Genomic DNA, 12,578 nt, shown 5'->3' with positions numbered 1-12,578 from the left:
CCCCTCCCTGAGCCTGGTTCTGCCGGAGGTTTCTTCCTGTTAAAAGGGAGTTTTTCCTTCCTACTGTCACCAAAGTGCTTGGCTCATAGGGGGTCATGTGATTGTTGGGTTTTCTCTGTATGTAGTATTGTAGGGTCTACTGTACAATATAAAGCTCCTTGAAGCAACTGTTGTGATTTTGTGCTGTGTAAATAAAATTGAATTGAAAATTGAATGTCCATGCAAACAAAAATTACACAGTCCAGCAGTGTGCCAGATCCAATTATTTTAGAAGGCTTCTTAGTCTGTCAGGGATCCCATTATTTAAAGGTGCCTAAAGGATTTAATTATCGGTTTGGCTTCTGCTCCTGAGCAACAGTTGTGCTGAATAACAGCAGGCTTATAAAGCTCAGAAAGTGCACATAGTCATTATGTTATTCACATAAAACAAAGACAGATGCCAACAGGAAACAGGGAGGGAAACAGTAATGAAGAGCAGTGCTGTTAGGAGGGAAACAATGCTGCCAGTGCACATGCTCCAGGAAAACCGTTCACAGTGTACACCGACGCACGAAACAAGTCACCAAGGCCACTGAAGTGTGGCTCGATCACACGTGCTGACAGGGTTTCCTACTCTGCAGTGACACTTTGTTTAATACTGCACTATCATATTTTGGTTTTGGTGACCTCGGCTTTTTGTTGCTGCACAAACGTCTTACTCCATCCTGTAAGAGCCTTTAGTCAGTCCACCATGTAACTGTCACAGCCAGACAGTAACACCTCTGTCTGTATTATCAACTCGGACTTATGTGAACCGTTCCATAAAGGCATTGTGTTCCTGCCATCATGATCACAAGCTCCATAAATCCTCAGAAGGGGAAATTCAAGTTTTGGAGCATCGAGAATCAAACCAACATGATGTTTTCTAACATTGGCTGGGATAGATCTGCTGCCAAAGCCTTATGGAATCTATTTAGTGACACAGAGAGGAAAACAGGATGATGTGTTCCTTCAGTGTGTCCGTGGTTGTGTAATATCTTTAAGCCTTTTCTCTTCAAAGTTCAGCCTTAAACAAGGGCTCCACTCAGATCCTGGAGCTGCATGTTTGCATTAATCAAAACAACCCCCCAACATTGGAAACTCACATGGGGGCATTCTTTATTGGATGCAGGAGTCTGTTGGGAAGATGGTCCACCCAGTGTTTGTGTGACGTTACAGAGTGAGCTCTGTTTTTAGGCTCTGTGTGACCAGGACAGGATGGACTGTTGTCTCCACTGAACACCTCTATAGTGGCTGCTGCACATCTGTATGAGAAACACAGGAGCAGCAGTCCTGGGACTTACATCTTTCCTCTTCCTTTAATTTCTAATCCTGTCCATCCCGGTCAATCCCAGTGAATCTCTCCCACCTCCAGCTCATTACCATCTTCTGAATATTTGCTTTCACAAATCACCCATGATACTCATCTGCACCTACTCCACTCTGCCTGCACGCTCTTCTTCTGTCTGTTGTTGGATGGTTGACTACAGGCATTTAAACTCTTCTCTGCTCCTTGTAGCTGCCCGTGCCTCTGTCTCATTCACACTCATTATTCTGTCATATTCTGCTGATTTTCATTCCTCTCTCTCCAGATCTTACCTCCACCTCTCAACGGTCTCATCCACCTGTATTAGAGCGATTAGAGCATGCTGTAGGTATTACAGGTACTGCGCTGCAGTGGTTTGTATCATATCTATCTAATAGACTCCAATTTGTGCATGTAACCGGAGAGTCCTCTTCACACACTGAGGTTAATTATGGAGTTCCACAGGGTTCAGTGCTAGGACCCATTCTGTTTACATTATACATGCTTCCCTTTGGCAGTATCACTAGAAGAAATAGCATAAATTTTCACTGCTATGCTGATGACACCCAGCTCTATCTATCTATGAACCCAGATAACACACACCAATTAGTTAAACTGCAGGAATGTCTTAAAGACATAAAGAGCTGCCTTCCCACCCTCATCAAAGTGTTTGCTCATATGACTGATGTATTACTGTAGGGTCTACTGTACAACATAAAGCACCTTGAGGCGACTGTTGTTGTGATTTGGCGCTGTATAAATAAAACTGAATTGAATCTGATTGATCCTGCTCCCTGCTCTGGCAGATCCCACTGTCCTTTGGGAACATCAGTGTCTATGGATAGTTGTCACCTCACTAGCTGTCTATCGCTGCTGCAAACTAGAGGAGCTCAGAGCCGACCCCGATGTAATCCCACCCACACCTTGAACCATATGTTACTCCGTCTATCATATGGTATGATCCACAAAGACACAGGACAACCTGTGTTTAAGCTGTGATATTATTATGTTTTCACTGCTGCACACAGCGCTGAATGCTCCGTATAAGAAAAACAAAGACTTATTCTGAACTGGGAATCATGCAAAGCTACTCTAAGGGAGTCCAAGAACAAAAATATGGAGTTATCTGTGAGAACCCTCCATACAGTTCTTCTGAGTGCTTGATGATGGCAGTAACTGATCACAGTAAAGAGTTATCATCATGTACTGACAAAACAACAGTCATGCTTACGTTAAGACAGACGTGCAGTTCCACACATGAAACTTTATTCACATAAGCTTGACTTTAATGAAGGCTGTGTTTGAGCTGAAAAGCAGTACTTACTCATCGTCTGGTGTTAGCTGCACTGGTTCATTAGTAAACTGCGTGTCAAAGTTTTCTAGGCCGTACTCATCAGAGATTTGAGGTTTGAAGGGCGGCGTCACTTCTTTCTTCTCCAGCTGAGTGAAAACAAACAGAGTGTATTATATATAACAGTTGCTTTTACTCACTGAGAGTGGAGCCATGAAGTCAAATAAAAAAGGCACATTTTCACAAGTGTAGACACCCCCACAACCACATTTCCACAGGAGTTTATGTGTCCCCTCTGATCCTGGGAGCTGTGTTATCCAGAGAAACAGCCCCTGGTAGGGTCTGACATGTCCACTTGGTCCCGGGGAGGCAGGGAGGGAGGGGGCAAGGCAAAGAGCAAAACCCAGTGAGTGATTCTGTGTGAATCAAAATCACCAAAAAGACAAAGGACTTAATGGCACATATTTGACATCCATCATCAGTGTGTGATAGCCTGATGTCACTGAATAGGTAACGTGAAAGCACAAACATATTCTAACACATCTGCACCAACATTTGGCCAGATGTGAAACAGTGAAACAGAAGCTTGGGCTCGTGTTGCTGTATTTCTGTGTAGCGATGAAGCCAAACAACAGAACGAAGAAGGTTGAGGCAGCAGAATAATTATGCCTGAGTGATTCAGCCAGAGTTTTTGTCTGATTTGTTTCCATGGTTTCACATTCGTCCCTCATCCTGTTCAAATGTGCGCTGAGGACATTTTCTAAGAACACAATGAAGTCAGACGGGCACAGAAAAACCACAGGTACCCAGCTTCGCTCGTCATGCTGCGTTTCACTGTTTTCTCTTTAGAAAGCTGGGTGAAAAGAAGCCCTAAAATAGATGTGACCATCTGGGATTTGGAGGCTGTGCCAGACCACGGGTACCATTTTCTTATAGTTGAACATTAAACAATGACCATATTACGTGATGTCATAGATCAAGGTGTGTGCCCAGCCTCATGCTTCACACAGTGAACATGAGCTCCAGCTATTCTGCCAAAAAAGTTGTATTCTTATTTTAAAGTATTTTAATGTCTACACTGGATCAGTGGGGACGCACAACCCACAGCATCTGTGTTCTGAGACACTGCTGCTGGAGACATTTCCATTTTATCCACTGTGTGTCATCAGTGACACATACTGGTTCTCCTCCACTGAGTCAAAATGGTGATCTTTCAAGTGGGATTTCATTTAAAACAGAGAATCACAGAAGCTAAATGTGGTGTGTAGGAAGGGTGATGAGCGTCAATTGTGTTGGTGTGGTTGAAAAACTCTGAGCAGGTGGACTGTTCGAGGAGGGCTGATTGAGCCTTACCACTGTTCAGATGGTTCCGGCTTAGTGTTGGTGGGAGGAGTCTGAATGATGATGATGCTCCTTGTAAAGGCTGAATCATCCAAGACTTTTACACACTGTCTGGTGTTATGTACCTACAAGAGAATCTCGATGTTTAACATTTGACACCATGTGAAATTCAGACTTCCAAAAGCCTGCAGGAAACTGCAGCTCCTCTCCAAGAATGAGTCTATTGTCACCTCTACTGCATTAAAAACCATCTTTATGACCTGATACAGGAGCCAAACAAACGGTTTCCCATCATAGGAACTCTGTGGAGGGCATGTTCTCCACACCAGGTGGTGTGAAAAACATTACAGATAAAGAACATTACAGACATTACAGATGTGACAGGCAGCTGTCTGTAGGCCTTACATTCAGGACCTGGACTCACAAAAACCTGGCCCTGATCACAGGGTGGGTCAATCCTGGGAACCAGCCAGCTGTGGTGCTTAGCTGTGATTACTGTGTGTGTGTGTGTGTGTGTGTGTGTGTGTGTGTGTGTGTGTGTGTGTGTGTGTGTGTGTGTGTGTTTTAGTAGTTGATGCACTTCTCTAATGTTATTGGTTCAAAGTGTTTTCAGCTTCAAACAGATAAACACCAGATAACTCACTTTGTATGTTTTTCTATCCATCAAATTTGCCCACATTCTCCCAAACACACACACTCTCTCTCTCTATTTGTTCATTTCTTTTTCAGATTTTCGGCGCCTACCTACACACTCTGTCAGTTTCACCCCCTCACATCCTGTCTCCATCTTTCTCCTCTCGCCTCTATCTTTCTTACTCATTCTCCATTCTTTTATCTTGTTACACTGCTCTCCTCTCTCCTCCTACTTTCCCCACTCTTTCTGATGTGTTGCTGGGCAGGCTTAATCACTGTGTGTTGGTAATGAAGTGAAAGCCTGGAGTGAGCCCACACACACACACACACACACACACACACACACACACACACACGATCTGAAACATTAGTACTACACACATGTTGAAGTATGGGAAAAGTGTCCCTGAGTCCACAGTGGAAGATAAAAGAGGTCAGTGAACGTCAGGGCTGTGCAGGTGCCTGAGATCACAACACTGACCGTGTGTGTGTGTGTGTGTGTGTGTGTGTGTGTGTGTGTGTGTGTGTGTGTGTGTGTGTGTGTGCAGGCGTTAGTGTCAGTGACGAGCTGTCACACATGTCTCTCTCACACGTGTAAAATGACGGTGTGCCACGCTCGCTGTCTGAGTGCTGCTCTCAGCCTCTCCATCTTTCTCCAAAACAAGAAGGACAACATCACCATTCATTTACTGTTGGTTTGTTTTTTATCAGTGAACGTCCCACAAAGAAACGTCCTGCATTGTTGGTCCACAGCTGGAGACAAAGGGACCCCATGGCTGTGAGACCCTCTGTGTTTCATCGAACCTTTGAAATGTGGGAGGAGCTGTGACAGCAGTAGCTGGGCACCTACCTGGGTCTCGTGTCAGCCTTTGCTGCTCACTACTTCTAACCTCACATTTGGCCTTGGACTAAAATAAAAGAACTGTGGAGAACGGACGTGTTACAGAGAGAAAACTTCCCTCAGGAAACATGTGATGAATATTAATATGTGGTAACACAGTGGTGGTACACCACGCCTGTCAGGTCCTGAGACAGGTCTGAGGGCAGAGAGCGTTACCTCTCCAGCTCGCTCAGCTCGCTGTCTCTCTGCTCTGTGTGGACTCGGCTCAGGAGCTCTGCTTCCACACATCACCCACTGTGTCCTTGGTGTGCACACAGACACACTAAGACTTTAAAAAGTTTAAAAAAATATCCTGATACATATTTTTTTTTAATGTGATACTTAGAGATCAACATTTCCATATGCACCATCGTGAAACTGACAACACAGCTGTGTTTGCTGTTTGGAGACTATCCTCAGCATCCACGTGTATCATGTATCATCCAATGAAACCGCTGAAAATCGTCAGCCTCCAGTCTGCATGGTAAGGGCCTCTGACATCGGGCCTCCGACATCGGGCCTCTGACATCGGGCCTCCGACATCGGGCCTCCGACATCGGGCCTCCGGGGTAGTTCACGTCTCACTACTCCAGGTATCATGTCTTCTAATAGTATGTATAAAGTGCACACATGTAATTTTCATCAGAGTTATGAGAGTAGCCACAAACAGAATGCTTCTATTTGAATCCCAGTTATTGTGCAACACCATTCCTATCTCGAGCCCCGCGTGGACACTCCCTGAAATCACCATTTTCATAGTAGATGTTTGTTAAACCTCAAATTAAGACAACAGAAAAGTGTAATTACCCTCCTGAGAACAGTGGAGAAGAGGAAGCGTGGGTCTGAGACGGAGGTGGGGGGACGGGGAAACATAGCTGTGAAGAAATCTGCAGACATTACATGTGTAGTTCTGTTTGTCAGCACACAGCCATCACCTCTCTTCCTAAGCTCGCTGAAACAGCTCTTTCCCCACACCTTCATGGTATGACTCTGCACATCATCCTTGTTGATCAGAACCACCACTCGCTCCTCGACTGCTCGAGCCTCCTCTGACTGCAGGCTTCTGTTAAACAATCCTGTCAAAGGAGCTGCTCTTTCTCCACAGGTGCTTCACCTGGACCAACCACCTGTCTCCATTCATTGGCTTTGTTTTTATAAGTGCTGGATAAAGTGCTGTGGTATGGTACAGTCCACTGTCTCCTGTCTGTAAGTCTTTTTCCTTTTGCCAGCTGTTTGCTGTTCGCCTGGTCTCTTGTTTATTTTGATCTTCCTGACTTTTCCACTTTTCCTTTGCTAACCTCGTCCTTTGAATATTATACTTCCTTCTGCTTGTCCTCTTTCCTCCACATACACCAAACACCTTCTTAGCAGTTTTCCTAACCATTTCAAATATACATAATATTTTCTTACCACTCTGAGCCTGTCTCCAGTTTTCCTTCTTCAGCTTCCATCATTTAATCATTGGTTTTATCTTCACTTGTTATTCCTCTTCTTGGTTTCATCCTACAGACTGTTCACTGCTGCCTAAGAAGATTTGCTCCTTGCAGTCTCACATCTCTTTCTTAATGCACTTTCAACATAAGATACAGTCTACCTGTGTACACCTTCCTCCACCCTTATAAGTCATTTATTGTTCCCCCTCTTCTTCAAATGTGTTTACTGCAGCTGTTTGTCCTTTTTGTCTACTATCATCTGTCTGTCTCCATTTCTCTCCACAAGCAGAAACCTCCTCATCACCTCTGTTTCCTTCACATACATGTAATTCTATTCTATTTTATTTACACAGCGCCAAATCACAACATCAGTTGCCTCGAGGTGCTTTATATTGTACAGTAGATCGTACAATAACACATACAGAGAAAAACCCAACAATCATATGACCCCCTATGAGAAAGCACTTTGGTGTCAGTGGGAAGGAAAAACTCCCTTTTAACAGGAAGAAACCTCTGGCAGAATCAGGCACAGGAGGGGCGTGGCCATCTGCTGTGATTGTTTGGGGGTGTCCACTGAAGTCTGCTCCAATCAATTCAAGTCAGTTTTATATAGTGCTTATAGTTAGTTGCTTAAATCACCTCTCTCCACCGTTTCATCCACCCCAGTATTCCTCTTTCTCTTCTGACGCTGAGCTTGAGCACACACACTAACAACACTCAACAAGTCATGGTCGTGTCTGTGTGACACAGTCCCTATCCTCACGTCCATGCTTCTCCCAGCACCGCACACAGTTGTTGTTAACTTGGATCCCAAATGATCCGGTAAAGGAATCTCATTCTTCACGGCCCCATATCATCAGACCTTGGCACTCGGAGTACACTGGCTTGTCACCTCCATGTGGCTGGGTGACTGTAGTACTTTTATATAACATTTCACATTACAGCTCTGAGATGGAAGAACAGTATTGATTATATTGATCTTGAGAAAACTGTTTTCTTAACCATCTCAGGAACTGATCTGAAACCAAAGGCAGAGAGTGAGACAAGCTGCAAACCAGTAAAAACATCTTTACCAGCAGTTGTCCAAGAGCTCCATACAATGACTTTATGTAAAATCAGTTAAAAATGCTGATGGTAGCCGAAGCAGGAGATTTAATAGAAGACTGCAGTAACCGAGTAGATTTGTTCCCTTACTGCTCCTTTCCAAGCCCATGCATTTGGAAATCATAGTGAGACTGCAGTGTGTATGTTGTGTTTAAGATGAAATAACTTTAATGCACAACGATGCGTTTTCACTCAGACTTCAGTTCTTACCTGTTCCCAGTCTATACTGCGGAAAAACGTGTGGGACTTGATGTCTGTGAAGCCTGTCTGGACCTGACAACCCAGCCGCTCCTTGGGATCCTGTTGGAGCCAAAACAGCTGGTCAGGAACATCAACAGAAGCTGCTGTAGTACACATACTGTAAGAACGGCCAGGAGCGTGATGAAAAAGACCAATTATTATGTTTTATTATCATTCAAATGTTGAACTATACATGAAATGACTGTCTTGAGGACAACAACAAGAATTTCATTAAGTACTACAAAGGTATGTGTACATGTGGCACAGCCTCCCTGTGCTCTGCTCATCACAACAATCATGCAAGTGACATACAGAGGTTTAAACAGGACGTGGAAAAATTAAACCACAGGCTCAAATGCAGTAACGGTCATTGTTCTGTAACCTGGTCTTTAACCAAAGACACCTTTGCCTCCTGTGCACGTGGTTTTTCTCGTTGTCTAAATATCCCACAGTAAAGTGATGCATCCATCACGGACACTTTTTATCCAGCTATCCAATCACAGCAGAGGGGGAAACTACAGTCATCAACTCTTACTTGTAGTCCACAGTGCAGCTTGTACCAAATGAAAGTTTCATGTGCTTACAACACATTTATTTCTGCTATTCTGCATCACTGCAACCAAAGCATCTCAGGTTCAAACAATAAGTGCTGAGTAGGGATCTCGTCTGGACGTTTGCAGTAGAGCACCTGGCTCTTCAGCTGATTGGTGTGTACACCAATCAGCTGACTCTGGTCACAAGAGAATTAGCTTTTATCAAAGATGGTCAAATATGTCAAAATAAACTGAGTAACAACATGGCGCTCAGATGAGCTTTTATACAGAGTAGATGATGAATGGTCTGCATTTATAAAGCATGGTCATCCAGGGTTATGCTTGACCAGTTTACCGTGAACTGAATCATGCTTGTTATTAATCTGTCTCTCTTCCACAGCATGCCTTTATCCTGTCTTCCTTCTCTCACCCCAACCAATCGCAGCAGATGGCCCCGCCCCTCCCTGAGCCTGGTTCTGCCGGAGGTTTCTTCCTGTTAAAAGGGAGTTTTTCCTTCCCACTGTCACCAAAGTGCTTGCTCATAGGGGGTCATATGATTGTTGGGTTTTTCTCTGTGTGTATTATTGTAGGTTCTACCTTACAATATAAAGTAAGGCAACTGTTGTTGCAATTTGATGCTGTATAAATAAAACTGAATTGAATTTTCCATTGTGAACTAGTACACTCTGCTAACACAATCATTTTAAATATCACTTCTTTAAAAAACAGACAAATTCCTGTATCCATGTTAATATATAAGACCCTGCTGCAGTTATGGTAAGCTAACCCCATCCTAACTTATTAAATAAGGTAAAGCTGTGCTGAAACAGCTGTGGTTTTATCCGAGGCCTTCTTTCCTGCGTGGAGGTTGCACTGAGTGCTCTGGCTAAAAGGAAAAGGTTAATGGGAGATTCTAAATTGCCTGCAGGTGTGAATGTGAGCGTGACTGTCTGTCACTATGTGTCAGCCTCAGGCCAGACTGCCACTGGGTCTGTGGTGTGCCTGCTTTCACTCCTGGCTTTAGCCTTGTACTTAGTGCACAGACATGATGCTGTTCTTAAAAAGCATGTGAAATTAGGTCACTACATTCAGTTTCACACATGGACGAAAGTTTTCTTGGCCTGACAGAGGTGCCTGCCTTTAAGCAGCAGCGGCAGCAGCGGCAGCAGCAGCAGCGGCGGCCTGGTCCAAAGACGTCGTGTGAATAGTTCAGCTTGTATTTTGGTGCTTTCACTGTTATCGTGTGTGCTGCTTCTGTGGAGGCAGCTCTCTAAATGAAATCATGCTGGAAGTTTCCCTCATCAGAGTGGGTCTGAGGTGAACTAGTTCCTGTCAGTGTTACATGTGAGAAAGTGCTGCTTATCCCAGCAGTAATCTGATTACTGTGTCACTTTCATGCTCTTTATCGTCCACTTTCAATGATAAGAAACAACCAGTCTGCCAGGAGTAGCAGTCTCTGTTGTTGTTCTTCCAAGTCGAGTGATCCAGCACGGTCCTGACCCCGGTGCCAAGAAACCCTCGAGTGGATTACCACATATCCTTTGTTGGGTAACTGAGTTGTACTGTGTAAATACTAAAATAACAGAGGCACAACTGTCCACTCAGAACTAAACACTGAGGCCTACATTGTAACATAGCCCATGCTCTGGGCCATAATCCCACACAGTGAGCAGCAGAGTGCACGCAGGAGGAGAGGGTGCTTATGGGAGGGACTGTCTCACCTTGTTTAGAAAGCCCTTGAGCACGCCGGCAGCTTTCACCGACAGAGACCTTGGGATCCGAATGGGCTTCTCGAGAATAACTGTTGGCAAAAAGAAGGATGGCAACAAAAGAGAGAGCGAGTGAATTAAAAGGACAATCGTGAGGAGGGAGAATGATTCACAGTCCAACCTGCCTGTGGGTGACTGTGTCTGCTGCGTGGGAGGCAGAGAAAGGGCGGAGATGCAGAGGACACTGTTCTATTCTCTCTCTCACACTTTTTGTGGTCTACTAATAGCCTTGAGACTCCCACAGCTAACAAGAACAAAATGCAGTAAAAACTGTTTCTCCCTCAAAACCCAAATCCAGAGATGAAGAACTGCATCACAGCTCCTTTTTAAACATGCTATTCACCCATTTTATTATTATTTTAACCCAGTGTGCGTAAACACTCACCGTCTGAGATCCAGTTTCTCTTAAACCCAAAAGACATCTGCACCCAGGACAAGGCAAACAGAAAAAGAGGAGAGATGTGTTTTGTGACTAGAAAGACGGGTATTTTACTAGCTCGATGTTCCACTTAACTCAAGTTTTATTTATGCAGCACAGAATCACAACAGCAGAGCCTTTAAGGAGCTTATCCTGTGTAGATATTACAGAACTGACAGTAAAGTTGACCTTGAGATGTGCTGATGCTCTGAACTGCAGATCTGATGTGAGAAATGAAAGTTGTCCTGTTGTGCATCTATAAAATAAAGTCTTATTTATCTGATGCTGTGTGGTGCTGTGCCTTTGACCAGGTGATTAAAGTTGATGGTCAGCTGTAGTAGAAACAATCAGACAGGTAGTATCAGGTGAGTCATGCCACTTAGAGAGAGGAGAACTCCCAGTTGCTAGTGGGAAAACTCATTACAACGCAATCATTATGCCAACGTTAATGACAAAACCTTGGCAAGAATAACGGGCCAGTTTCATTGGCTGCACATTCAGGGGTCGTTGTGAGCATCCTGACCTGAATGCCACTGCAGCCTTTACAGGTGGAGGGTCCATCTGAGCAAATTAGCATGGACCTGATTGGGCCATTTCACCAAAGTCAACATGGGTATCAGTGTGCCGAGCATTCAAAGCCAATAGTAGCACCTACCCACTGGCACACTGCTGGCCAACAGCATCAGCGGCACTCTTTACTCCAGGGATGCAAATGTCATTTCTGATGGCAGACGTGTTTGCTTTGGCAGGGTGCCCTGCCTGATGCAACCCTCCATATTTATCGAGGCTTGGAAACGAAACTAGGAGTAAACCAGCTCGTGGTCTCCCTGGCAACCACGGAGCTAAGACAAACAAAACATGTCAGCAAAATCAAATAATTGCTGGTGCTGACCTTTTCATGATTTGTTGAATAACTAGAAAGAATTATAAATGTTACCAACAATAAACATTTCTGGTTTATGTCATTTTTTAAGAAGGAGGCCAATTACATGAAAAGGGAAAGACCATCTCTGAATCAAGGAGGGGTACATCTGTCACCATCTTACAATGCTGTGACTGCAGCCATTCCCCAACTCTGTGTGAATGGGACTCATGGACATTGATCAGTGGGCTTTGATCAATTTGCATATTAATGATCATAAACTGACCTCCCAGCCCATTGTTAATCAGTGGGCTGGTTTCAGTCATTGTGCAAATGTGCTGTTTATAAGGCTGGAAAGCTGCAGTCAGCTGAGACTGAAGAAGTCACCTGATGATGAGGAAACGTTTGTCCCACTGAGAACGTCCAGATGAACAGAATCAAACTTCTGGGAAAATGTTCAATTGCTCCCAGTAACATATCAGAGCCACAACAGAGAGATAATCAGTGTTGTTCACCTCATCTGTCAGTGCTCATAATGTTGTGCCTGATTGATCTCTGTCACTGTGTTTACATATTAATAATCTTTTAATCTTGGCAGCCGACCTGCTTCAAACATGGACGTGTTTACTTGGTTTTATTTCTTCAGACAGAAACTGTTGTTATATCATGAAGGTAAACTACATCATTTATCACACACATATACATATACACACACACACACACATATATATACACATATATACACACACA

General features: G+C 44.1%; 1 protein-coding gene across 4 annotated transcripts in view; it reads right to left on the bottom strand.

The window, feature by feature from the left end:
* The window catches only part of prkcz (protein kinase C, zeta), a 97,151-nt gene that overhangs the window by 10,990 nt on the left and 73,583 nt on the right, over positions 1 to 12,578 (bottom strand). For 3 of the 4 annotated variants that reach the window (XM_005752290.1, XM_005752292.1, XM_005752293.1), the window contains 3 exons: positions 10,501 to 10,580; positions 8,217 to 8,306; positions 2,649 to 2,764 (listed from right to left, as the gene is read on the bottom strand). In XM_005752290.1, the coding sequence (XP_005752347.1) occupies positions 2,649 to 2,764; positions 8,217 to 8,306; positions 10,501 to 10,580 (286 nt within the window). Of the gene's footprint in view, positions 1 to 2,648; positions 2,765 to 3,968; positions 4,082 to 8,216; positions 8,307 to 10,500; positions 10,581 to 12,578 lie in introns of those variants that run through there. The other variant, XM_005752291.1, reaches the window with a different exon arrangement.

This window comes from Pundamilia nyererei, unplaced genomic scaffold (genome assembly GCF_000239375.1).
Source record: "Pundamilia nyererei isolate P.nyererei 1_Seehausen unplaced genomic scaffold, PunNye1.0 scaffold00351, whole genome shotgun sequence".
NCBI classification, from domain to species: Eukaryota; Metazoa; Chordata; class Actinopteri; order Cichliformes; family Cichlidae; genus Pundamilia; species Pundamilia nyererei.
The sequence above is the reverse complement of the archived record's forward strand: the minus strand, read 5'-3'. Positions and strand labels throughout refer to the sequence as shown.